At 44.2% G+C, this 25,262-nt stretch overlaps 2 protein-coding genes across 7 annotated transcripts; one reads left to right on the forward strand and one right to left on the reverse strand.

Moving 5' to 3' along the window:
* Nucleotides 1-4,306: 4,306 nt before the first annotated feature.
* Nucleotides 4,307-8,504, reverse strand: polr2k (RNA polymerase II, I and III subunit K). Of its 4 annotated transcripts, none has more exons than XM_066674982.1 (4): nt 8,362-8,493; nt 8,107-8,167; nt 7,053-7,145; nt 4,307-4,461 (listed from the first exon to the last, which is right to left on the reverse strand). In XM_066674982.1, exons 2-4 carry the CDS (start codon nt 8,165-8,167, stop codon nt 4,439-4,441), a joined length of 177 nt encoding a protein of 58 aa, XP_066531079.1. In that variant the 5' UTR covers nt 8,362-8,493; the 3' UTR covers nt 4,307-4,438. The 4 variants fall into 4 exon arrangements, with proteins under 4 accessions (XP_066531079.1, XP_066531077.1, XP_066531078.1 ...); XM_066674980.1 differs by having other exon boundaries at nt 8,356-8,493; XM_066674981.1 differs by having other exon boundaries at nt 8,239-8,379.
* Nucleotides 8,505-9,241: 737 nt separating this feature from the next.
* parp10 (poly(ADP-ribose) polymerase family member 10) lies at nt 9,242-24,657 on the forward strand. Of its 3 annotated transcripts, none has more exons than XM_066674798.1 (12): nt 9,242-9,353; nt 9,575-9,668; nt 11,469-11,642; nt 12,103-12,345; nt 13,155-13,388; nt 15,213-16,276; nt 18,333-18,545; nt 19,239-19,344; nt 20,311-21,267; nt 21,512-21,645; nt 22,115-22,289; nt 23,075-24,657. In XM_066674798.1, exons 3-12 carry the CDS (start codon nt 11,471-11,473, stop codon nt 23,371-23,373), a joined length of 3,597 nt encoding a protein of 1,198 aa, XP_066530895.1. In that variant the 5' UTR covers nt 9,242-9,353; nt 9,575-9,668; nt 11,469-11,470; the 3' UTR covers nt 23,374-24,657. The 3 variants fall into 3 exon arrangements, with proteins under 3 accessions (XP_066530895.1, XP_066530894.1, XP_066530896.1); XM_066674797.1 differs by having other exon boundaries at nt 9,575-9,628; XM_066674799.1 differs by lacking the exon at nt 9,575-9,668 and having other exon boundaries at nt 9,275-9,353.
* Nucleotides 24,658-25,262: the final 605 nt, after the last annotated feature.

Genomic DNA, 25,262 nt, shown 5'->3' on the forward strand with positions numbered 1-25,262 from the left:
TCTCTGCCCTTGTGAGGACCCAGTGTCCTCACAATGACAGACACTTGGAACACATTTCCTCACATTTTTTCTCTACTCTACTGGGACTCATTGAGAAATTGTACAGGAGGATGGGTGGGTTTAGGTTTAAGATTAAGTTTTGGTTGCTAAGATTAATCTTAGGGGTAGATCTTAGGTAATTCAGTATAAGCTTAGGTTTAAGTTTATTGAGGAAAAGCTTAGATTTAACTTGAAATCAGTGCAAGATTTAATTATTGAAGATAAGCTTGTGTTTAGGTTTAGGTTGTTAAAGTTAAGGTTAAGTTTAGGTTTAGGTTGTTAGAGATAGGGTTAGGTCTAGGTTTAGGTTTAGGCTTAGGTTGTTAGAGATAGGGTTAGGTCTAGGTTTAGGTTTAGGCTTAGGTTGTTAGAGATAGGGTTAGGTTTAGGTTGTTAAAGGTAAGGTTGGGTTTAGGTTGTTAAAGGTAAGGTTAGGTTTAGGTTGTTAAAGGTAAGGTTAGGTTTAGGTTTAAGTTTAGGTTGTTAAAGGTAAGGTTAGGTTTAGGTTTAAGTTTAGGTTGTTAAAGGTAAGTTTAGGTTTAGGTTGTTAAAGGTAAGGTTAGGTTTAGGTTGTTAAAGGTAAGGTTAGGTTTAGGTTTAAGTTTAGGTTGTTAAAGGTAAGGTTGGGTTTAGGTTGTTAAAGGTAAGGTTAGGTTTAGGTTTAAGTTTAGGTTGTTAAAGGTAAGTTTGGGTTTAGGTTGTTAAAGGTAAGGTTAGGTTTAGGTTGTTAAAGGTAAGGTTAGGTTTAGGTTTAAGTTTAGGTTGTTAAAGGTAAGGTTAGGTTTAGGTTTAAGTTTAGGTTGTTAAAGGTAAGGTTAGGTTTAGGTTGTTAAAGGTAAGTTTAGGTTTAGGTTTAAGTTTAGGTTGTTAAAGGTAAGTTTGGGTTTAGGTTGTTAAAGGTAAGGTTGGGTTTAGGTTGTTAAAGGTAAGGTTAGGTTTAGGTTTAAGTTTAGGTTGTTAAAGGTAAGGTTAGGTTTAGGTTGTTAAAGGTAAGTTTAGGTTTACGTTTAAGTTTAGGTTGTTAAAGGTAAGTTTGGGTTTAGGTTGTTAAAGGTAAGTTTGGGTTTAGGTTGTTAAAGGTAAGGTTAGGTTTAGGTTTTTAAAGGTAAGGTTAGGTTTAGGTTTAAGTTTAGGTTGTTAAAGGTAAGGTTGGGTTTAGGTTTAAGTTTAGGTTGTTAAAGGTAAGGTTAGGTTTAGGTTGTTAAAGGTAAGGTTAGGTTTAGGTTTAAGTTTAGGTTGTTAAAGGTAAGGTTAGGTTTAGGTTGTTAAAGGTAAGTTTAGGTTTAGGTTTAAGTTTAGGTTGTTAAAGGTAAGGTTAGGTTTAGGTTTAAGTTTAGGTTGTTAAAGTTAAGTTTGGGTTTAGGTTGTTAAAGGTAAGGTTAGGTTTAGGTTGTTAAAGGTAATGTTAGGTTTAGGTTTAAGTTTAGGTTGTTAAAGGTAAGGTTGGGTTTAGGTTGTTAAAGGTAAGGTTAGGTTTAGGTTGTTAAAGGTAAGGTTAGGTTTAGGTTTAAGTTTAGGTTGTTAAAGGTAAGGTTAGGTTTAGGTTTAAGTTTAGGTTGTTAAAGGTAAGGTTAGGTTTAGGTTGTTAAAGGTAAGTTTAGGTTTAGGTTTAAGTTTAGGTTGTTAAAGGTAAGGTTAGGTTTAGGTTTAAGTTTAGGTTGTTAAAGGTAAGTTTGGGTTTAGGTTGTTAAAGGTAAGGTTAGGTTTAGGTTTAAGTTTAGGTTGTTAAAGGTAAGGTTGGGTTTAGGTTTAAGTTTAGGTTGTTAAAGGTAAGGTTAGGTTTAGGTTGTTAAAGGTAAGGTTAGGTTTAGGTTTAAGTTTAGGTTGTTAAAGGTAAGGTTAGGTTTAGGTTGTTAAAGGTAAGTTTAGGTTTAGGTTTAAGTTTAGGTTGTTAAAGGTAAGGTTATGTTTAAGTTACTGAAGTTAAAGTTGAAATTTAATTTGTAGCGGTTACATTTATAGTTTGGTTACTGGGGTTAGGTTTAAGATTCGATTAAGGTTAATTACTGAGGTTTATGTTGAAGTTTAGGTTTAGGTTCCTGACATTAGGTTTATTTTTGGGTTTAGATTAATGTGTAGTTATTAGGGTTAGGTTTTGGGTTAGCTTAAGGCTTAGATTAATATGCAGTTACAAGTTTTTGGTTTAGTTACTGAGGTTAGGTTTAGATTAAGGTTTAGATTAATGTGTTTTTACTAGGTTTAGGATTAGTTACTGAGGTTAGGTTTTAGTTTAATGTTGAGTTACTAGGTTTTGGTTTGGGTTTAGGTTTAGATTAATGTGTAGCTACTAGGTTTAGTGATTAATGTTACAGTCAGGTAAAGCTAACCCTAACCCTGTGATGGACTGGTGCCTTGGGCAGGGTTTGTTCCTGCCTTTAACCCCGTGATTCTGGGTGGACTCTGGACTTGCCACTGATCACGATGAAGCACTAACAGAAGACAAATGTATAAATGAATGGATAGATACATAAATAAAGATTAATGTTGGGTTTATTTATAGATATAGAGCGCCAGGATTAGGGTTAGCGTTAGGTGGAGGGGTAGTGTTACATGACTTGGTGCATAATATACAGAGGTCTATGGGATTCCTTACAAGTATAGTCAAACCAGACTGTGTGTGAAAGAGAGTGACGTATCTGATGTAGGAGGAGCTGTAGGATGAACTGCAGTAATGTGGTGTGTGTGTGTGCAAGGGGGGGAGGAGCTGTAGGAGGATCTGCAGTAATGCGGTGTGTGTGTCGCAGAGCTGTTCTCTCTCTTTCTGCAATCCTGCATTAGGGAAACCCCAACCACATACAGTTAAAGGGACACTCCATCAAATCAGAACTACACAAACACACTGCAGGAGTTCTAGACTGCACTAGAACATGCCAAAGACACACTGTTTTATTTTAAGTGCATTTTAGTTGTGTGCAAAAAATAATGTCATTAAACAGGGTTGGCGCCTGGCCTTCTTATACAACTGAGGCTATAAAGCTAATAGCTAACAAACATACACAATATTGTGGGACAGAAAGTTAGTAAATTATTTTTAATTCACCAAACGCTTCTTTTAATACAGATAGGCATGGAGACTGAAATTGGGCTGTTTTATTTAACATTTGTGTGTTAATTTAGCTAATTTAGCTTTAAACTGCTATAAGCTAACATCACTTCGTTAGCGCTGTAAATAATTTACAATTAGCATGGCTAAAGATTAAATGCTCAGCATGAACTACGATACATTTCTATCTTTTCTTGGCTACATTTTGATTAACTGAGTTGAATCAGTTTTTCAGAGGATATAAGGCTAATGCAGCTAGAAATTAAAGCTAATAACCACAAATTAGCATGCCACTCTATATAATTACACACCCATCCCAAATCTTGTGGAATAGTTCTGTAATCTCTAATATAAACTAATTAATTTCTAATTCTGTACCCCATCAGTCCCAAACTGTTATAAACATTTGGAATTAGCATGAGCTAAGAACAGCAGCAATTGCCAAGCCTGAAAAACCTGGATAAAAACAAAAATATTTTAAGGCCTAATAGTGTGTATGAATTGAAGATAAAAAATATTTGCATCAGGAAGAACGTTCAGTTTAATAATCACTGTTATTTGATTAATGTTTAAACTAGATCCGCTATTAATTACTAAAAGGCTGATAATAATGATATTGTGGAAAAGAGATGCATTAAATCAGCACTAAGATTTGATTTATAGCATATAAGGAATATAAGCTGATCCAGAAGTAATAATGCAGTCCCCTGTAATGTTTCAATTAAAACATGTAGTGTTTTAAAGGGTGCTTTAATTCCTTAGTGCTTCTATTTAAAACTTGTATTGCTCACCAAAACAAAAAAAAACAGCAATTACGTCCTAATCAAAACACGGCATTTTTGTCTTTGTCTTTAGTCATTAACAAATAGGAGCATTTCTGTAAAGGGGGGGGGGGGGGGGGGAATGATAAATGGACCAGTGGAAAATTTCTACTTCACTTGACAACCCTTACATTAAAGCAGTTTTCCCCTTTCTCCTGTAAAGTTCCAAAACCTTTTTGGAAGATATGAGGGTTCTGTTACACAGACTGTCAAACGTCTGAATGGAAAATGTTAATAGATGCCATATGATCTGCGAGGGAGGACTGTGCAGGGTGTGTTCCTGCCAAATGATGGAGTAGACTCAGTGTCCACTGCCCCTGATTAGGACCAATCATTTACAGAAGATGAATAAATGAATAATACTCACATAAACACTCTTTATAATCAGTGAACACAGAACACGCACACAGCATTTTAAAAGAAAACTGTATTTGATATTCAATATGATAACACGTATTTACATGATGAAAATAACAAAGCAGAAGAGAAAAGCATTAATCTAACGACGTCTACATTCAGGAGACCGTCCTGCAGTTCATCGGGCATCAAACACCACCACTGTAGTTCGGAGTTAAGGATGAGGGGATGAATAATATGGCAAAACGTGTTATTAACTGTAAAATCAACCGATTAATAAATGGATTAATTCCCCCTTCCCCTCCCCCAACTAAACAACACTTCTTATTTCACAAAAACACCAAAACATTTTAAAAATGTTCTTTCTGTTTCTTTATATCAACCAGCAACCTTGTGTTTCTATTAAGAATTATTAACACGTTCATGTGCTTCGGGTCAAGGCAAGAACTTAGCTGGTTTACAGAGAGTTTAGGTTTTAGCGAGCTCTGCCAGCCTGGGGATTTATGCTCATTTGCGTTCCACCAGCTCAGGGGTGCCATGTGAAGCGGGAGGCACATGTCCTGGCAGTAGTGATGAAATTCTGCTTCAACCGTTCTCATTCTATAATCCTCATTGAACAGGAACGCTATGGCAGACACACTCACACTTCCTGGTTTCTTGGAAATCACTTCAGTGGTTTCGCTCGGTTCAGGGGCAGAGCTCTTGTCTACGTTCGTGGAAAGAAGGTCTTACACTCTGGTTTCTATTTCACGTTTAACTACATCCGCTGTGAAGTTCATGTGTTTGTGCCTGGGGTCACAAAACGATGCGGTGTAGGGAACCCTGTGAGCACCTGGAGCCAGCTGCTCCTCCAACACCGCGGCCACAGCGCGCTTCAACTGAGGAACTTGACGACTCTTCGGGTGTTATTTTACGATGTCTCAAGAGGAGAGTGGCTACAACTTGGTATCCCATTGCAATGGATTCTTCAGATTCCCCACACAACGTTGTGGCAGCACATTTAAGTGAGTGACAGACAGGTATTAGCTGCTCCATGACCCCTCCAGCTATTATCAGTCAACATTAATCCCTGGGCATTGGAGAGTAGGGAGAAAGCTCCAAGAAGAGCAGATAACCCCCACCCAACTCGTGTTCAGGGAGATGCTGAAGTAGTTGTTGTGTAGCACCGAGACGACTAGCAGAAGTCACTACGTGATTTATACACACTAACTCCAAACCTTCACCTACAGCAAGTCGGAGTGAATGTGAGAAACATGGATTAGAGTCCCACTCAAGCTTCTTTTTGGCTAACACCACACCGCTAGAGATGTTGTGAATTCATACCCTGACTTTACCTGCCAGTCCCCACTGCTCCACCAGGGTGGAAAACATCAGCCAGGTTTTCGTCAGCACGGATCTCAGGTAGTGGTTTTGTTTGTAGAACCTCGATTCCCATGTCCCAGTTGTGAACGTAGCAACAAGTGATTGTTACATATGATTCGCCCATAAGAGCCGTCCATGAATCTGTGGCCAGAGCCGTTTTGTCCACACTGCGTAACTACACATGTGGCTTGGTAGTGTTTTCTTCAAAGTGTTTTTTCAAGATGTGAGCTGATCGTTTCCCGTGACGGCATCGTAAAAATCTGGCTTGAGGGACTCCATTAACTTCTGAACCCCTTCAGAAGAATCAGGTCTTTAACCATCATTTCTGTGATGAGCGCTGTCCTTCTTTCAGCACGTGCAAAAATCCCAGTGACTTTTTGGGACGACTGAGAGTTGAGCTGTAGAAGTGAACCCGGCTGGGTGTTTCGCTTTTATATGACTAAGTAGAGTCGCACTGCCTTATGATACGCCAACATCGCGAGGCAAATCTTGCACTGTACCTCACTTTCATTTTATTTTTGCACGATGAATTTCCACACGGCACTTTTCCGAGGGAGTTGGTTCTGGTCTTTGTCGCCGTATGAAACACACAGTTCCTCTCTTTTACACACAACTTTTACAGAGCGCTCTACTGAAGTGTGGAGTTATGTTTTTACGTTTTATTCTACTTCTAACATGAGAGTTATAGCAGATATAACCATTTTTATGTAACCAATTATCGATTTATTAAACACACCATCCCTAATTAAACAGGATCCGTTATTATAACATGCAAAGTTACACCGTTTGAAACAACCTGCGCTTGAACACAGGGAACTACCCACATTTTTAAGTCTACAGATATTTCTTTGTGTGATTAAATACTTACGCTCAGTGTAACAGCCCTAGAGTCTAGTCCAGTCCACATCATGACCTGGTGTTTGTTTTGTGCCTCAAACTCTTAAAGGGCAGAAACACTAACGAGTTAAAGCCCAGATGGAGTTTGAGGGGTGTTTTTGCACTACAGCGTAACTCCTTCAGTCACTCACAGACTCAGAAGCCTAAAGTAGTGCACATAGAAATGAAGTGCCACTGAACTTCTTTCCTAACATCAGTGCTGTGAAACTCAAAGTGCACTTACGTAGGAAATATTCAAACTACAAAAACCTATTTTTTTTTGTTGTGAAGTTAAAGATGAGACTGGTCTCCAAATTAATTCTGGAACATAGCAGACGTGTTCTAAACTGTTCAGCTGCGGTGCTTTAGATGCAGTTTGAAAAGAAGTGGTGGATTGGCCTCACTAGTCTCAGAGGAAGCACATGCGCGTCAGCAGTGACGATATAGTTTTTGTGTGGTGTTGTATCAGCGGACATTAGAATGATTTAGGAATGAAGCCCCGGGTTTGTTTTGGTTTGGCTCTGTCCTTTGCCAGACACGGGAAGAAAGGATACATCTCTTCGTCCTCTTCTTGTACATGATTCTGTAACCACACTCTCTGCATCGGATCGGGTCTCGGGCCTTAATCTCGTTCTCTGTGTGACATTCTGTGAAACAGAGCCATAAAACACTTCAGCTTAAAGAACCTGTATCCTACATTAAACAAAGTGTCCTCCTTGGTTCTACATTCACTGTCCATTCTCAGTTCCACTGACCACAGAGGAACACTACTTACAGGCTGTACCCCAGCAATTGCTCTGCATACTTTGCTATCCCATTTCTGATTTAACATCTACAAGGTGGACACAGGCTTTAAAAACTCCAGCAGTCACAGCTGTGTCTGATCCACTCACAGTGCACTGGTGTTTGTTTTTTGTGCCTCAAACTCTTAAAGGGCAGAAACACTGAGGAGTTAAACCCAGACGGAGTTTGAGAAGTGTTTTTGCACTACAGCGTAACTCCTTCCGTCACACACACAGACTCAGGAGCCTAAAGTAGTGCATCATCCAGTCTCTCACCGGACAGAAGAGGGGGGGGGGGGGGACATCAAGGAGACACTGGTGGTCTCTGTTATTCACTCAGGACATAGTGGGCCTGGACGACTACATCTTTAGTGTTGCCCCTCCCAGTCATGGGATCTTCCCTCTGCCTTATTAAAAGGTGGCAGTAGCAGGACTTTAACTGCTGCACAATTTAATGTGGTATGCTCCAGACTGTAAATGGTATTTGGCCTCATAACTAACAGCAACATCTTTTAAGGTAGTTTAACTCCCGTACTGTTTAAGTTGGGATAATTTGGCTGCACCATTTAAAGTGGAATTTAACATTTTGCTACACAATTTATGGCAAAATAAAATATCGTGGCACCTTTCAATGTGGATTAAGAAACAATGAATCATTCTTGCTGCGTTATTTAAGATGAAATGGAAAAGTTATTGCCGCACAATTTAAGATTTAAAAAAAACTCGCATAATAAACACTACTGCCTGCTCGTCTACACACACACACACACACAGAGAGAGAGAGAGAGAGAGAGAGAGAGAGAGAGAGAGAGAGAGAGAGAGTTACCTCCGCAGATGTAGATCATGGGCTGTTGTTTGGGAGGTTGCAGATCTTTCTGAGCGTCCATCTGCGGAAAACACAGAGTTTTAAAAACAAACCTGAGCTGTAAACAAAGAGTGAATTTAGACTCGGTCTCACCGCGGTCTCCGGCAGCGTGGCCCCGAGCTTAGCCGCTTAGCACGGTCTCAGTGACCGAGAGACGCGGTAATAAACAGCGCCAGCCCCGGGGACCGCGGGATACAGCACAGTAACTACCTAGACCTGTCTCACCGCTCAGCTTCGGCCTCTTTCTCCCTGAAACACCGGTAAACACACAGACAGCACCGGTCTCTCTCCTTCCCCGCTAACACGCCTCAACCCCGCAGGTCTCTCTCAGGCACACTAACACACGTACTGCGCACGCGCCGCAACCGAGGCGTTCCGGGAGACTTTTATTTTAACGTAAATAATTTTTTAATCGTTAAAAAAAATGAATCGTACTAAATATATTAAAGATAATGATTTATATGATTTATGTGTTCATTGTTGAAATATAAATTCAAGACAGGCACAAATATAAATGTAATATAATTTGCGAGAAAAAAGACTTTTATTTTTTTTAATCAAATATTCTTCCCACAACAATTTTTATTAAATTGTATTAATGTGGTTTGGTGCTTTATCAATGTTATTTTATCGATTTATTCTATTGAGATATAAAATTATTTACATTTTATAATGAGCTCATAATTTAGACTTTTAGTTTATTCCTCTTCCAGAAGAGCTGCTTTTAAAAATAAATGAATGAATGAATTAATATTATTTTAAAACGAATACAATTATTCAGTAACAATCAATATCCACGTACATCACCATATCTTACAGGAATATATACACGTATAAATAATTAAAAAGATTTCATAAAACCACACCACCATTAACACAAAAACAACATACTACTACTACTATTAATAATAATAATAATAATAATAATAATAACAATAATTTATTACAAATTTAGCAGAAAAAGTCTGTTTTCAACAAATATTTGAGTCAACTACGTTTTTAAATGTTGTTAAAAACAGAGAGAGAGAGAGAGAGAGAGAGGTAGAGAGGTAGAGAGCGTAGAGAGGTAGAGAGGTAGAGAGAGGTAGAGGTAGAGGTAGAGAGCGTAGAGAGAGAGAGAGAGAGAGAAGGCAAGCAAACAAGCTATCACTAGCTAGCTGCCGGAAGTGAATGCGTCGTTCAGAGCGGCGGAGAGAGAGGGAAGGGTGGTAAATAAACAGCTTTAACTCTGTTTTATTAAACATACCTGTAAAGTACGGGTTAAAATCGTGTTAAATGGTGTTTAAAGCCCTGTTTGACGGCTCTGTGTGATTATAAACTGGGGTTTAAAGCGGAATAATGTTTCTAGTTTCACTTTCTCTTCATTAAAACAGCAGCAGAAGCTCGTTCACTGCCGCCGTCTCACTGTCTCTGTCTCTCTCTCTTACAGACCCTCGGCCTCTTCTTACACTGGGAAAGTGCTTATTAACGCCGTGAATCTCAGGTTACACACTCTCCTCCTCAGTGGCCTCTCTCATACAGCGGTGGGCAGTTGGTGCACACCCTTTTATTAAATAGCGTATTAGCATTTGTTAAATATACCCTTTTCTGTACAGCTACTGTTTATTGTCTGTGTTATATACATTGACAACCTTTTAGAAACACAATATAAACCTACTGTCTTCATAGACCAGAGATTCTAGTATTTATTGAGCATGTATATAACTGTTTAGGAGTGGGTTCTCAGTGGGGGATTTCAGTCAGAACCTTTAGTAAAAACACGTCAGGGGACCAGGTGTGCGCACAAAGGTTGGAATGAAGAACTTACAAACGTAGGCCCAGAATTTTAACCCCACCGTATAAGCCTTAGCAGAACCAGTTTTTATGCAAATCATGTCATAAACCTAGTTAAAGTGGTATAATCCATCCATCCATCCATTATCTGTAACCGCTTATACAATTTAGGGTCGCGGGGGGTCCAGAGCCTACCTGGAATCATTGGGCGCAAGGCGGGAATACACCCTGGAGGGGACGCCAGTCCTTCACAGGGCAACACAGACACACACACATCCACACCTACGGACACTTTCGAGTCGCCAATCCACCTGCAACGTGTGTTTTTGGACTGTGGGAGGAAACCGGAGCACCCGGAGGAAACCCATGCGGACACTGGGAGAACACACCACACTCCTCACAGACAGTCACCCGGAGGAAACCCACGCAGACACAGGGAGAACACACCACACTCCTCACAGACAGTCACCCGGAGGAAACCCACGCAGACACAGGGAGAACACACCACACTCCTCACAGACAGTCACCCGGAGGAAACCCACGCAGACACAGGGAGAACACACCACACTCCTCACAGACAGTCACCCGGAGCGGGAATCGAACCCACAACCTCCAGGCCCCTGAAGCTGTGTGACTGCGCCACCGTGCCGCCCAAGTGCTATAATGTGTTCTGTAAATGAATGTATGACTCGAACTGGTGTTGAATAAAATGTACTTCTAGGCTTTCAAGTGTCACAGGGCTACGTCTGGTGTGCTGACACTATCACAGACACAGCCCGCGGACTCTGAGGAACTACTAAAGCTGGGAACCTCTGGAAGGGGTTAAACACCTGGATTAAGGGCAAGGCCCACGTTCCAGTGCTTGCTGCTGGAAGCTCAGCTTCAAAAATCCAAATTTATATCTGAACTAAAAGTGTCTGAGGTAGTTTTTGACGCGAAAATCACAAAGAGTTGTGTTTTGTTTTCTTCAGAAAATCTGTAGTGAACCCAGCCCCACAGAGTCCAAGAGTCCAAAGGCTATTGTCCTGTGCAGAGCCGAACGGTCACGCTATCCAGGTCACGGCGCTCTGGGCTGGTCCAGACTCGTGAACCCAGCTACGGTTTCTTTTCCCATCTGTTTGTGCTGATCAGAAAGTGCCTGAGAAAATCGGTGTGACTTACAAGTGGTATCATAAATGAGGAACCAATCAGAGAACCCCTACATCATTAATCCCACCCCCCCAGAACAGCTCGCCTGCTCTCAGTGAGTTCACACACACTCTTTACTCAAGGGAGCGAGCAAGGGAAAAGAGGCTTGAAAAAGTGATGGTCCTGTCTTTCTGTCACCGGCGGGTAGTTATTATTCTCCTCTAAGTGTGTTGAGCTCTGGTTGTGTTGGGATCTGTGTGTTTGAGGGGAGGCATGTGCTGCTCCACACACCCAGCTTCAGCCCTGTGTGACGGGGTGGAGGCCGTGTGGAGCCGGCGGTGACTAAAAGGGGGAAAAAGAAGGAGAGTTCTCTGTGTGAGACCAGTTTAATAATCTTTGCCGTTTCTTACCCCTGCCTCCAGAGATGGAGGACGAGAACCTGGAGGAGAGGACTGTGGAGGTTTTTGAAATCCCTGACGATGTGGACGACGATCTGCTGATGCTTTACTTCGAGAACAAGCGCTCTGGAGGAGGGAGCCTGGTGTCTCTGGACAGAGAGGGGAACAGAGCTGTGCTGGTGTTTGAAAATGCTGAGGGTGAGTAAAGATGATTTGGATGAGAGTAAAGTATAGGGGTGTGTTATATTCTTATTTATAAACACGGTGTCTCAATACGTATTGACCTGTCAGCAAAGGCAGCAGTAGGAAATGGCCCTTCCTCCCCACCATCTCTGATCATGGTGCTAACTAGCACAGCTTTCTGTTGGCTGATGTGACAAATCTGGGCAGTTTGCATTCTCCTCTGGAGCGTTGAGGTGTCCAGTGTTGCGATAAAGACGCGGTGTGTCATCCTCACGTAGGACGGGAAAAACCCGGGCTGGAGGAATGGAAAAAGACTAATAAATGGGAGAATTTTACTGAAATATTTGGTGAAATCTCATGATAAATAAAAATGTGAATCAACACAAACCTAAAAAAAAACAAAGCCAGTAAAGTCCATGTACAGACCCTGATGGTCATTATAACAGCAGTAAACGTGTTTATGTTTTCTGACTAGTTGCTGCGAGGGTCACATCCAAAGACTCCCACACTCTCTATAACACCAGGCTGACTGTGAGAATGAAGCCCCCTAAGGATTCTGGGAAGTTCCTGCTGCGGGGGCTCTCCCCCAGCACCAGCCTGGAGATGGTGGGGCTGTATGTGGAGAATCTCACTGGACTGGATTCAGAGGATTATTCTCTGTTCCCATCGGCTGGAAAAGACCTGGTCCTGATTCACCTCCAAAAACCGCTCTCTCAGGGTGAGTTACTAATAATTATTAATGATATTAATGTTGTTATTTCTTCTTCACAGTGGAACACAGTTCTAGTTCTTAATGAAACGTCTGTGACCTGCTTTGGTCCAAACCCCACAGCAGTGTTCTCCCCCTGTGTAAACAGCCCCTGTTCAGAACGCCCGCTTTCAGCACCTGTTCCTTTAAATGATAATGAGCCGCTCTCTGTTCACCCCGACCCCGAGTGCACAGCAGTGAGGAGCGAGGAGCAGAAGCTCTGGTTTTTAGCTGTTTTCACTCTTTACTCTTACACTTTTTACTCAGTGCTCTTATTTCTCCGCGCTCGTTGTGTCTGTTTTGCTGCGTTTAACCTCGTCTTTGCGCTCTCACATAAAGCGCTGGGATTGGACAGACTCAGACGAGGGGGCGGGGCCATTCTAAAGTCTCTGCACTTGGCGTCAGAAGTGGAGCAGAATCAGAACGACACGTTTTATCCTGTGTTTCTGACTCAGGCAGCACAGAAAACTGACTGTGTGGGTCTTGTTTCACAGTGTGCGGGTTGGTGGACTCCAGATACACACAGATATGAGAACAGGCACTGAACAAGGATATTTTCAGTCACAGACCCTAAACACCAATGTGTTCTGTATTTTCTGTTGAACACAGGCCTGTGTTGCGTTCCCACTGTTTTATGTTCATGAGTGAAAGACACTGTATAAATAAATAATCGTGTGAGTTGTTAAAGTTTATTAATGTTTATTGTGTGTTTGATCTTTTATTTTTCTTAACTGCACCAGTGCTGAGTCGTACTGTAACGTGTCGTTGTGTTGTGTCAGATTTTCAGAAGCTTTGTGAGAGAGTGTCCAGAAAGACGCTGGACGGAGCGAAGATCACCGTGGAGCAAGTGGAGCGCCCGGACTCTGTGCTGGTGGAGAATGTGCCCCCTGGTGTTACGGAGGATGATCTGACGCTGTATTTTGAGAGCAGTCGTAGTGGAGGGGGAGAGGTGATGGAGATCAGCAGGATTTCAGATGGAGGACCCACCAAGGTCACCTTCAAAGATGTGGAATGTGAGTCGCTCTTTAGATGAAGAACTTCGAAACCCTTCCTTTTGTAACCTTGAGACCTAGACCTTACAATCCACAACCACAAACTAGGCCTTGAAATGTAAACCCTAGACCCTAAACCCTTAGACCCTAAACCCTAGACCCTAAACAATAAACCCTAAACCCTTAGACCCTAAACCCTAGACCCCAAACAATAAACCCTAAACCCTTAGACCCTAAACCCTAGACCCTAAACAATAAACCCTAAACCCTTAGACCCTAGACCCTAAACAATAAACCCTAAACCCTTAGACCCTAAATCTTTAGACCCTAAACAATAAACCCTAATCCCTTAGACCCTAAACAATAAACCCTAAACTCTTAGACCCTAAACCCTAGATCCTAAACCATACACCCTAATCCCTTGGACACTAAACCATAAACCCTAAACCCTTAGATCCTAAACCCTAGATCCGAAACAATAAACCCTAAACCCTTGGATCCTAAACAATAAACCCTAAACCCTTAGATCCTAAACCCTAGATCCTAAACAATACACCCTAATCCCTTAGACCCTGAACAATAAACCCTAAACCCTTAGACCCCAAACCCTAGATCCTACACCATACACCCTAATCCCTTAGACCCTAAACAATAAACCCTAAACTCTTAGACCCTAAACCCTAGATCCTAAACCATACATACACCCTAATCCCTTGGACACTAAACCATAAACCCTAAACCCTTAGACCCTAAACCCTAGATCCTAAACAATAAACCCTAAACTCTTAGATCCTAATCCCTAGATCCTAAACAATAAACCCTAAACCCTTGGATCCTAAACAATAAACCCTAAACCCTTAGACCCTGAACAATAAACCCTAAACTCTTAGATCCTAAACCCTAGATCCTAAACAATAAACCCTAAACTCTTAGATCCTAAACCCTAGATCCTAAACAATAAACCCTAAACCCTTAGACCCTGAACAATAAACCCTAAACTCTTAGACCCTGAACAATAAACCCTAAACCCTTAGACCCTAAACCCTAGATCCTAAACAATAAACCCTAAACTCTTAGACCCCAAACCCTAGATCCTACACCATACACCCTAATCCCTTAGACCCTAAACAATAAACCCTAAACTCTTAGACCCTAAACCCTAGATCCTAAACCATACACCCTAATCCCTTGGACACTAAACCATAAACCCTAAACCCTTAGACCCTAAACCATAAACCCTAAACCCTAAGACCCTAAACCCTAGATCCTAAACAATAAACCCTAAACTCTTAGATCCTAAACCCTAGATCCTAAACAATAAACCCTAAACCCTTAGACCCTTAAATCTAGATTCTAAAGCAAACACTAGACCCCAAACTCAAGACCCTGAACCCTAAAATCTAGATCCCAAACTACTAAACTGTTAAAACCTAAACCCTTAGTGCATTAACCCTGCTCCCTAAACTCTAGACCCCAGGCTATAAACCATAAAGTCTAAGCCCAAACAATGCTGTGTGGATTTGATTGTATTCAGCCAAGACACCATCAATGATGTTGATTAGTTGCGGCACTCCAACTCATCCCAGTGTTAATAGATAGAGCTCCATCACTCCAGAGAACACAGCTCCACAGCTCAGTGCTGGGGGTTTTACACCTGTCTTGTCTACACCTGGCAGGGATGATGGTGCCTTTCGGTTCATGTGCAGCTGCTCCAGAGTGTCCCAGAGGTTGTACATCTGAACATTACCTTAAAGTGTCTGTATTCGGTGGTTTCAGGTGAAAGTTTGCACAGTTACAGAATAAATTTTCATGCTGTGTGTGTTTTTTTTTTTTTTTTTTTACCAGGCGTGGACCGTGTGCTGCAGAAGTGCCACAAACTGGGGGATGTGGAGCTGACAGTGAAGCCGTATTTTGCCTTTCTGGAAGCGGAGGGAAACGAGGAGTCCGTGGGTTTACAGAAGAGAACGAATCAGATTTCAGACAATCAGAACCAGACCGAGGGGAGTTCTCTTGGATCCTTAAATGGCACAGGCTCCGGCACCTCACCACAGTCCTCCAGAACACAAGTCTTCAGCCCACAACAACGACAACCCCCTGGTCCTGTCTCTCCTACAGCGTCTTTAACCACGTCTCCCCCAGTGACTGCCGATGCTGAGAAAGACGCGATGGAGGTGGTGCCATCTGTCTCCGAATCAATAGACTGCAACCTAGCCATCCCTGACCACACAAAACTGCAGCTACTCAGCTTAGGTAACATACTCCAGGACCTCCAAAGGGCTCATCCTAGCTTTAGCATCGCTTTAGTACAGGACGGTGTTCACATCAAAGGCCAGGGTCGAGACGAATCGGAGCAGATCAAAGGCAAAGTCCTGGAGTGTCTCAGCAGCTTCTCCCAGAAGCGTTTGTCCCTGACGTCTCTCAAAGCCCAGCTTCTGGAACGGAAAGAAGTCAGAGAGAAACTTCTATCATCCCTGAAGGACCAAGGGCTGCCCTCTGTTTACTCCGTGTCGGACAGCGAGCTGATTCTCACGTCCCCGAGCTTGCAGGTGGTCACTCAAGCCCTTGAGAAGATCAAGGGTTCATTAGTGGAGTCTGCTGTACCCCTCAAGCCTGAGAACGAGAGCATGCTCTATTCCCAAGAGTTCAAAGACTACGTCCAGTCGCTGGACGCGTGCTGTGTCCAGGTCTCGGACACTGGGGCCGCGGTTGCTCTGGTGACGCTCAGAGACCTGGAGGAGGACAGGAAAGCGAGTATCGTTCAGTTCCTCAGCACTCCCGTCCAGAAGGAGAGGGTCCTCAGCATGGAGCCGGAGATGCTCGCCTACATCCAGCTCCATCACCAGCAGCTGCTCTTCGACTTGAACCAGATGACCACCATCGTCCCCCTGGAGACGGGAGACGGCCTCATGGTGAGAGACAGAGAGAGAGAGAGAGAGAGAATCTGTCCACAGGTGTGAGTGTGAGAGTGACTGGGTGAGTGTGTGAAACTGTCCACAGGTGTGATTGTGCGAGTGACTGGGTGAGTGTGCGAGTGACTGGGTGAGTGTGTGAGTGACTGGGGGAGTGTGTGATTGACTGGGGGAGTGTGTGCTTGACTGGGGGAGTGTGTGAGTGGCTGGGTGAGTGTGTGAGTGACTGGGGGAGTGTGTGAGTGACTGGGTGAGTGTGTGAAACTGTCCACAGGTGTGAGTGACTGGGTGAGTGTGTGAAACTGTTCACAGGTGTGAGTGACTGAGTAAGTGTGTGAAACTGTCCACAAGTGTGAGTGACTGAGTGAGTGTGTGAAACTGTCCACAGGTGTGAGTGTGTGGGTGACTGGGTGAGTATGTGGGTGACTGGGTGAGTATGTGAGTGACTGGGTGAGTATGTGAGTGACTGGGTGAGTGTGTGAAACTGTCCACAGGTGTGAGTGTGTGGGTGACTGGGTGAGTATGTGAGTGACTGGGTGAGTATGTGAGTGACTGGGTGAGTGTGTGAAACTGTCCACAGGTGTGAGTGTGTGAGTGACTGGGTGAGTATGTGAGTGACTGGGTGAGTATGTGAGTGACTGGGTGAGTGTGTGAAACTGTCCACAGGTGTGAGTGTGTGGGTGACTGGGTGAGTATGTGAGTGACTGGGTGAGTGTGTGAAACTGTCCACAGGTGTGAGTATGTGAGTGACTGGGTGAGTGTGTGAAACTGTCCACAGGTGTGAGTATGTGAGTGACTGGGTGAGTGTGTGAAACTGTCCACAGGTGTGAGTGTGTGGGTGACTGGGTGAGTGTGTGAAACTGTCCACAGGTGTGAGTGTGTGAGTGACTGGGTGAGTGTGTGAAACTGTCCACAGGTGTGAGTGTGTGGGTGACTGGGTGAGTATGTGAGTGACTGGGTGAGTATGTGAGTGACTGGGTGAGTGTGTGAAACTGTCCACAGGTGTGAGTGTGTGAGTGACTGGGTGAGTATGTGAGTGACTGGGTGAGTATGTGAGTGACTGGGTGAGTGTGTGAAACTGTCCACAGGTGTGAGTGTGTGGGTGACTGGGTGAGTATGTGAGTGACTGGGTGAGTATGTGAGTGACTGGGTGAGTGTGTGAAACTGTCCACAGGTGTGAGTGTGTGAGTGACTGGGTGAGTATGTGAGTGACTGGGTGAGTATGTGAGTGACTGTCCACAGGTGTGAGTGTGTGGGTGACTGGGTGAGTATGTGAGTGACTGGGTGAGTGTGTGAAACTGTCCACAGGTGTGAGTATGTGAGTGACTGGGTGAGTGTGTGAAACTGTCCACAGGTGTGAGTGTGTGGGTGACTGGGTGAGTGTGTGAAACTGTCCACAGGTGTGAGTGTGTGAGTGACTGGGTGAGTGTGTGAAACTGTCCACAGGTGTGAGTGTGTGAGTGACTGGGTGAGTATGTGAGTGACTGGGCGAGTATGTGAGTGACTGGGTGAGTGTGTGAAACTGTCCACAGGTGTGAGTGTGTGGGTGACTGGGTGAGTATGTGAGTGACTGGGTGAGTATGTGAGTGACTGGGTGAGTGTGTGAAACTGTCCACAGGTGTGAGTGTGTGAGTGACTGGGTGAGTATGTGAGTGACTGGGTGAGTATGTGAGTGACTGTCCACAGGTGTGAGTGTGTGGGTGACTGGGTGAGTATGTGAGTGACTGGGTGAGTGTGTGAAACTGTCCACAGGTGTGAGTATGTGAGTGACTGGGTGAGTGTGTGAAACTGTCCACAGGTGTGAGTGTGTGGGTGACTGGGTGAGTGTGTGAAACTGTCCACAGGTGTGAGTGTGTGAGTGACTGGGTGAGTGTGTGAAACTGTCCACAGGTGTGAGTGTGTGGGTGACTGGGTGAGTATGTGAGTGACTGGGTGAGTATGTGAGTGACTGGGTGAGTGTGTGAAACTGTCCACAGGTGTGAGTGTGTGATGTCTATTCCAGGATGAATGAATTGTTTACCAGTGATTGTGAATGTGCTGTGGGTGTGACTGACAGATCCAGGGGAACGCGATGGAGTGTCAGACGGTGGCCGAGGTGTTGGGAAGTGTGGTGTCTTCCACACTCACTAAAGTCATCACTATAACGCAGACGGGAGTCGCACGCTTCCTGAGGGAGGGCGAGGGCTGCAAACTCCTCGGAGAAATGACGGCCAAGTTCCAGGTGTACATCAGCCTCCAGAAGGTGCACTGGGAACCGCTGGAGGACCAGGTACACAACACACTCTCTTCACTACAACCTGGTTTAGCTCCTTTAACAGCCACCAGTTACTTACAGAAATTTTAAAGGGGGCTTTTATTAATTATTCAGTATCTACTACAAATTCCACAGCGTCTACTATGAATTATTCAGTATCCATTATATATTAATTACTTTTATTAATTATTCTGTATCCATTGTAAATGAATTATTGTTATGAATGATTCAGTATCTACAATAAATTCTTAACTATCTTCTATATGATTCAGAATCTCTAATTAATGATTCAGTATCACATCTGAATTATTTATTACCTACTATTATATAATATTTAATGTAGTATATAATTAATTATTCTGTATCCATTAAAAATAATTCAGGATAAATTTATACTATGAATAATTCAGTTCCTGCCATAAATCAATCAGATTCTATTATGAATTATGAATATCTGAGTTAATTAGAATCTATTAATGAATAGGAAATGTATTGGTAACGATTAGCTAGTTATTAAACAGCTCTGCAGTGTTTATAATCTGTTATAAACCCGTAGTCTAAGACCGACTCTGTACACTGTTTGTATGAGCTGTAAATTCTGAGTGTGAGCTTAGTTCAGAAAGAGATCAGAAAGTTATCTTCACAGTCTTTAATTGTGTTTGTTTATTAATGAATAATGTCTTCATTGTTGTGATGTTGTGCGTTAAGGACATTTTTGAGCTGGCGTGGACAATGACGTCCAGTCAGAACTTCCCGAGGGACTCGACTGCTCCGGCTGTGACAGAGCTGAAGACCGGAGACAGTTCTACTGCTGGTAGCTGACAGCTTTCTATTTTATTATTGTAATGATTATATTCATGGGAGAAATTCTGACACCAGCAGCAGGTCAAGGTTCGGTGGCTTCAGTTAACCAGCTCAAGAGTTAACAAACAAAAGCTACATTCAATTACAACGACAAACAAAAGCTACTGTCGTCCAGGGAACAGTTTTTAAAAGTCATCTGACGAAATGACAGCGATGTAATTTAATGAATAAATGGGGTTTTAAAAAAAGATCACTTCTTTGTTTCTGAAGGTTTGGGTCTGGATTTCGGAATCCCATCACACCCTAAGGCAGGATTAAATCCTACAACTGGGTATTTCAATCAATCAGTCAAATAAAAATGTATTTAAATAGAGCTGATGTTGTCACGAAGCAGCTTTACACAGTGGGTATCAGAAGAGACCATGAGGATCAGAAGCCCACTCTCGCGCCCGTGTCCTGTCATGTCTGTTTTCCCCGCCATGCGTTCTTGCACATGGCTCTGTTTGTTATTGTTCATGTCTCTGCCCTTGTCTCCGCCCTTGTCCCGCCTTTGTTCCTCCGCCTCGTTGTCTGTTCCAGGTGTCCCTTGTCTGTGTTGTGTATTTACGTTCCTTTGTGTGACTCCTTCTTGGTTGGACATTCCACATTCGCGTGTCTGTCTCTGGTCTGTTCCTCATCAAGTCGGTTTGTGTCTCTCTAGTTTGTTTCTCTGGTCTGTTAGTGTTTCCTTTCCTGTGCTTTGTGTACTTTTGTGGTTTCTGTCTGTAGTCTATTAGCTCTCTCTGTTTAAGTCTCTGCTCAGTTCTCTCTGTCTAGGTTTGTCTTTCTATCTCTATGTCTAGGTTTAGTCTGTTTAAGCTCTCTCTGTTTAGCTCTATCTGTCTAGGTTTGTCTGTCCTGTTCCCTCTCTATCTGTCTAAGCCCCTCTGTCCAGGTCATCCTGTCCAAGTCTCATTTTATCAAACTGTGTTCACAGCTCGTATAGAAGAAGCCAAGAGGATTCTGTCTGTGATCGAGCGCTCTTCAGAACCCTCCCCTTTGAGAGCGATGGAAATGGAGGAGGATGAAGATCTGTACTCGGATCCCTCAGCAGAGCAGGTAGGAGAGTCCTCTCAGATGCTGACTGAAGAGTCTGGACCCGGAGATCAGGAGGAACCTGTGAGCCAACCGAGCGTCTTCAACCCCTGCAGCTTGGACGAGGACGCAGAACTGTCCTTGGCCATTCAGCTGTCCATGGAGGACAACCGCAGTCCGAATGCGTTCCTCGATGACGAGCTACAGAAGGCCCTGGAGCTGTCCAGAGGGGAATGTATGATGGTGGACGAGAGCCAGACGCTGGAGAAGGCCGTCGACGTGTCTCTGCAGGACGCTGTGAAATCGGCCAACGTGGCGGAGATCAAGGTTTTCGCCAGCTATCCTCATGACCTCATCCGTGTGGACATAGCCTTGAGCAAAAAGGTGGGGCTGAGGCAGTGTGAGGAGAAACTGGAGCATAGGAGCCTCAGGAAGCTTTCGAGCTACTTTAAGAGATGTATAGACCTGGTTAAGAGAAAGCACGCCGTTGACGTCCAGATCCAAGGCACCACCGCGGTGGTCTCGGGCTTTCAGGACCACGTCTCCGAAGCTCTGCCGGATCTCAGGGAGGTTCTGAAGAGAGCGGCCAACTCAATCTCCGATGCAGAGATCCTGAAGACTGTGCAGTGGGTACGGGGTGATGCCGGAGCTCCGGGAGGCGTTCCCTACCCTCCCGAGGCCACCGTGTTCATCGAGAACGCCTGGAGGATGAAACGGAAGAAGATAGACATTCTCTTTAACGATCAGCACCACACCATCGACCTGGAGAAGATGCAGGAGCGGTGTGTGTCCTCTGGGAGGACTGTGTCCATCGAAAGGAAGAGAGCCAGCTCTGAGGCTTTGAACACTGACCTGCCAGGTGAGGAAGCAGCATGAGAAATTTGGTTAATGAGTTTAGAAATAGAGAAGGAGAAGTCATGGAATAATAGACGTTAGTGGTCTAGAACAAGGACTTTCCTTAGGTGCATAATGCTAAATTTAGTTTGTTATTGTTGGATTGACTGGTGTTGAATGTGGGTTCCACACAGCTGTATTAAACACTGTATTAAACACTGTGACACACGGGCTGAATACCACTGTGAAAGATGTCTTGCTCTGTCCAGAGGAGGATTACAGCCTGCTGAGCGACGTGCCGGACGTCTGCAGAGTGGACGAAGCCTCTGAGGAGTTCCAGGAGGTTGTGAGGGAGTTTTACGACAGTATTCATGAATATCACAACAAGATCAAGATCATTAAGGTACGCTTCACCGTGGCTCTGTCTTTTTCCTCTCAACATTTTTGATCATGACTTTCCTGAAAGCTCCTGATGAACATTTGACTCTGATCTATTTCACAACTGTTTAAACAATGATGATAAGCGAGAGAAAAAAGGAGATAGACAAATTGAGAAAGAGTGAGAGACTCAGAGAGAGAGAGAGAGAGAGAGAGATACAGAAAGAGCAATGTATAGAGAAAGAGAAACAGAGAGACTCACAAAAAGACAGATACAGAAAGAGAAAAAGAGGGTCCTGACAATTGAAGAGCGAGGGCTAACAAAGTATGCAGAGCAACAGATGTTCTCCAGTCTGTAAGTGCTCCCGTGTGGTCAGAGGAGCTGAGAGAGTGGACAGTGAGGGTGATGGTGTATATTTGACGGCACGTGTCTCCACGTGTGTAAGGCTGTATCCGTACAGTGATGTTTAACCCCGACCCCCTCCGTGCTGCAGGTGGAGAAGATGATGAACAAACTGCTGTATAATCAGTACAGACTGAAGAAGGTCAGTTTAGAGCAGAGCGCCACCCAGCTGCCGGTGGAGAGAACGCTGTTCCACGGCACCAGCGAGACCAGCGTCAAAGAAATCTGCCTCCACGGCTTCAACAGGAGCTTCTGCGGAAAAAACGGTAAACGCCACACCACACAACCATGCCTTATCCCTTGTTCAGAGCATAATGTGTAAATCTGGAGTCCACCAACCCACACACTGTGAAACAAGACCCACCCAGTCAGTTTTCTGTGTGCTGCCTGAGTCTGAAAACATGGAATAAAAAAAGTTGTTTTGATTCTGCTTCGTTTCTGACGTCAAGTTTAAAGACTTTAGAATGGCCCCACCCCCTCGTCTGAGTCTGTCCAATCACAGTGCTGGAGCACTCCAGCCATGTGAGAGCGCAAAGATGAGGTTAAACTCCGTGAAACAGACACAACGAGCGCGGAGAAATAAGAGCACTGAGTAAAAACAGCTAAAAACCAGAGCTTCTGCTCCTCGCTCCTCACTGCTGTGCGCTCGGGGTCGGGGTGAACAGCGAGCGGCTCATTATCATTTAAAGGAACAGGTGCTGAAAGCGGGCGTTCTGAACAGGGGTTTCCCTTGTGGAGAAGGGGGTATAAATACAGCCCCTTTAAGTCCTGGAAGAAAGGCTAAGGCTTACCTGGATGATAACTTTATTTATGTGAGTGTGTGAAACTGTCCACAAGTGAGCGTGTGTGAGTGACTGGGTGAGCGTGTGATTTCCTCTCCAGGGTGTGTTCCTGCCTTGCACACAGTGATTCTGTGTTGGCTGTAGACCCACCATGACCCTGATCAGGATGAAGTACAGAAGACGAACCAATGATGGGATAGATGAACGAATGAATGAATCCAACCAGTAGTAGGCGTATCAGTCTCTGTCTCTGTTCTCTCTCCTCACAGCGACTGTGTACGGTCAGGGGGTGTACTTCGCTGTGGAGTCTTCTCTCTCCGTGTCGGACACCTACTCCCCGCCCAACGCTGACGGACACAAGTTCATCTTCATGGCCAGGGTTCTGACGGGAGACTTCACGGTGGGGAAACACGAGCTGAAGACGGCTCCTTTGAAGGACGGCTCTGGGATTCCGGTGCGGTATCACAGCGTGGCGGATAAACTGGACTCTCCTACTCTCTTCGTCATCTTTAACGACACCCAGGCCTATCCTCAGTACCTCATCACCTGCCAGAAGCTGCACTGCTGAGAGGCCACACCGTGAAGAGCTAGTCCTTGTGCTGCTGAAGACCAGACTGTTCTCTGTGGAAGAGAGGAGAGAGAGTCAGTGTGGGATTGGACTGGGGGCGCACAAATGTTTGCACACAACTGCATTCGCCAGGCCTTACTGCGTATGAATTAGTAGTTTTCTTTGTTTTAATGTATTACTTTTTTAATTATTGCGGTCAAGCTGTGCACTTAACTACAACTGAGTTTTAGGGCCATGGCTTTAAAAATATATAATAAATATTCAGAGAATAAAGTCAGAATAATTCAGAGAAAAAAGTCAGATTGGGGACTCAAAAGTGTCCGTAGGTGTGAGTGTGTGAGTGAATGTGTGTGTCTGTGTTGCCCTGTGAAGGACTGGCGCCTCCCTCCAGGGTGTATTCCTGCCTTGCGCCCAATGATTCCAGGTAGGCTCTGGACCCACCGCGACCCTAAATTGGATAAGCGGTTACAGATAATGAATGAATGAATGAATATTAAGTCGGAGAGACCCCCAGTCTGTGCTCCACAGAGTGTGTTGTGAAAGAAGCAGTGAAGAGTAAAGTGAACAGAATTATTTATTAAACGCTTCCATCCACACGACATGACAACTCAACCCCGTCAGTGCAGACCCTGACTGCGATTCATACGGCTTTAGTTTACTGTACGTGTCCAGAAGCCGTAACCAAATGGGGCCTCATGGGGGCGCTGGAGTTCCTCCTCCTCTGGATCCATCATCATTCTAACAGTATCCTGTAAAACTACACACCTGTGATGTCTCTGTATCATTATATGTACAGCATGATATTCTGACTTTAATCTCTGAATTATTCTGACTTTTTTCTCCGAATGATCCTGACATTATTCTCTGATCTCCATCATACATTACAGATTCATACTGGATTAAAATCACTTCACCTTCATTTCCTTTAGATTGTAAACACACTCAGAAGTCAGATACTGGAATAAAGTTGTGTCGGTGTTGATCATTCAGTAACTTCAGAAATGAACCCTGCTCTGTTAGTGCTGTGCGTGCGCTCAGAGTAAAGCTCCTGGGCTGTGATCTCTCTGTCTTCCTCAGTTCTGAAGTGTGGATGTGAAGGGTGAGAGGTGGTCAGTGTGTACGTGGGTGGCTTTACTGTGTGTTGTAGCTGAATGTGAGTTCTCTCTGAGAGACTGTGATCTTCAGATTCTCCCTGTTACACATCTGTGAAGACGGCTCCTACTGAAATTACTGATCAACAGAATTATTCATCTGTCATTAAAACTCTAGACATTTATTCATTCATTCGTTCGTTAATTCATCTTCTGTAAGCACTTTATCCTGATAAAGACCTAGAGGCTACCCAGAATCACTGGGAATGCAAGGCCACACCATGAACAGAGCTCCAGAACATCACACATTCACCCAGTCACTCACACACTCACAACTGTGGACAGTGTCACACACTCACCCAGTCACTCACACACTCACACCGGTGGACAGTGTCACACACTCATTCAGTCACTCACACACTGACACCTGTGGACAGTGTCACACACTCACCCAGTCACTCCCACACTCACACCGGTGGACAGTTTCACACACTCACCCAGTCACTCACACACTCACACCTGTGGACAGTGTCACACACTCACCCAGTCACTCTCAAACTCACACCTGTGGACAGTTTCACACACTCACCCAGTCACTCACACACACCTGTGGACAGTGTCACACACTCACCCAGTCACTCACACACTCACACCTGTGGACAGTTTCACACACTCACCCAGTCACTCACACACACCTGTGGACAGTGTCACACACTCATACCTGTGGACAGTTTCACACACTCACCCAGTCACTCACACCGGTGGACAGTGTCACACACTCACCCAGTCACTCACACT

The sequence above is a fragment of the Hoplias malabaricus genome, chromosome 6, assembly GCF_029633855.1.
Source record: "Hoplias malabaricus isolate fHopMal1 chromosome 6, fHopMal1.hap1, whole genome shotgun sequence".
Lineage (NCBI taxonomy): Eukaryota > Metazoa > Chordata > Actinopteri > Characiformes > Erythrinidae > Hoplias > Hoplias malabaricus.

Excerpts from the sequence above, each read along its gene's own strand:
- parp10 (XM_066674798.1), top strand. The coding sequence starts at position 11,471 with ATGGAGGACGAGAACCTGGAGGAGAGGACTGTGGAGGTTTTTGAAATC. Across the intron at positions 16,277-18,332 it reads AGACGGGAGACGGCCTCATG|ATCCAGGGGAACGCGATGGA; the intron begins GTGAGAGACAGA and ends TGTGACTGACAG. Across the intron at positions 18,546-19,238 it reads GGGAACCGCTGGAGGACCAG|GACATTTTTGAGCTGGCGTG; the intron begins GTACACAACACA and ends TTGTGCGTTAAG.
- polr2k (XM_066674982.1), bottom strand. The coding sequence starts at position 8,167 with ATGGACGCTCAGAAAGATCTGCAACCTCCCAAACAACAGCCCATGATC. Across the intron at positions 7,146-8,106 it reads CATGATCTACATCTGCGGAG|AATGTCACACAGAGAACGAG; the intron begins GTAACTCTCTCT and ends TCTGTTTCACAG. Across the intron at positions 4,462-7,052 it reads CAAGAAGAGGACGAAGAGAT|TGGTGGTGTTTGATGCCCGA; the intron begins GTATCCTTTCTT and ends TCCGAACTACAG.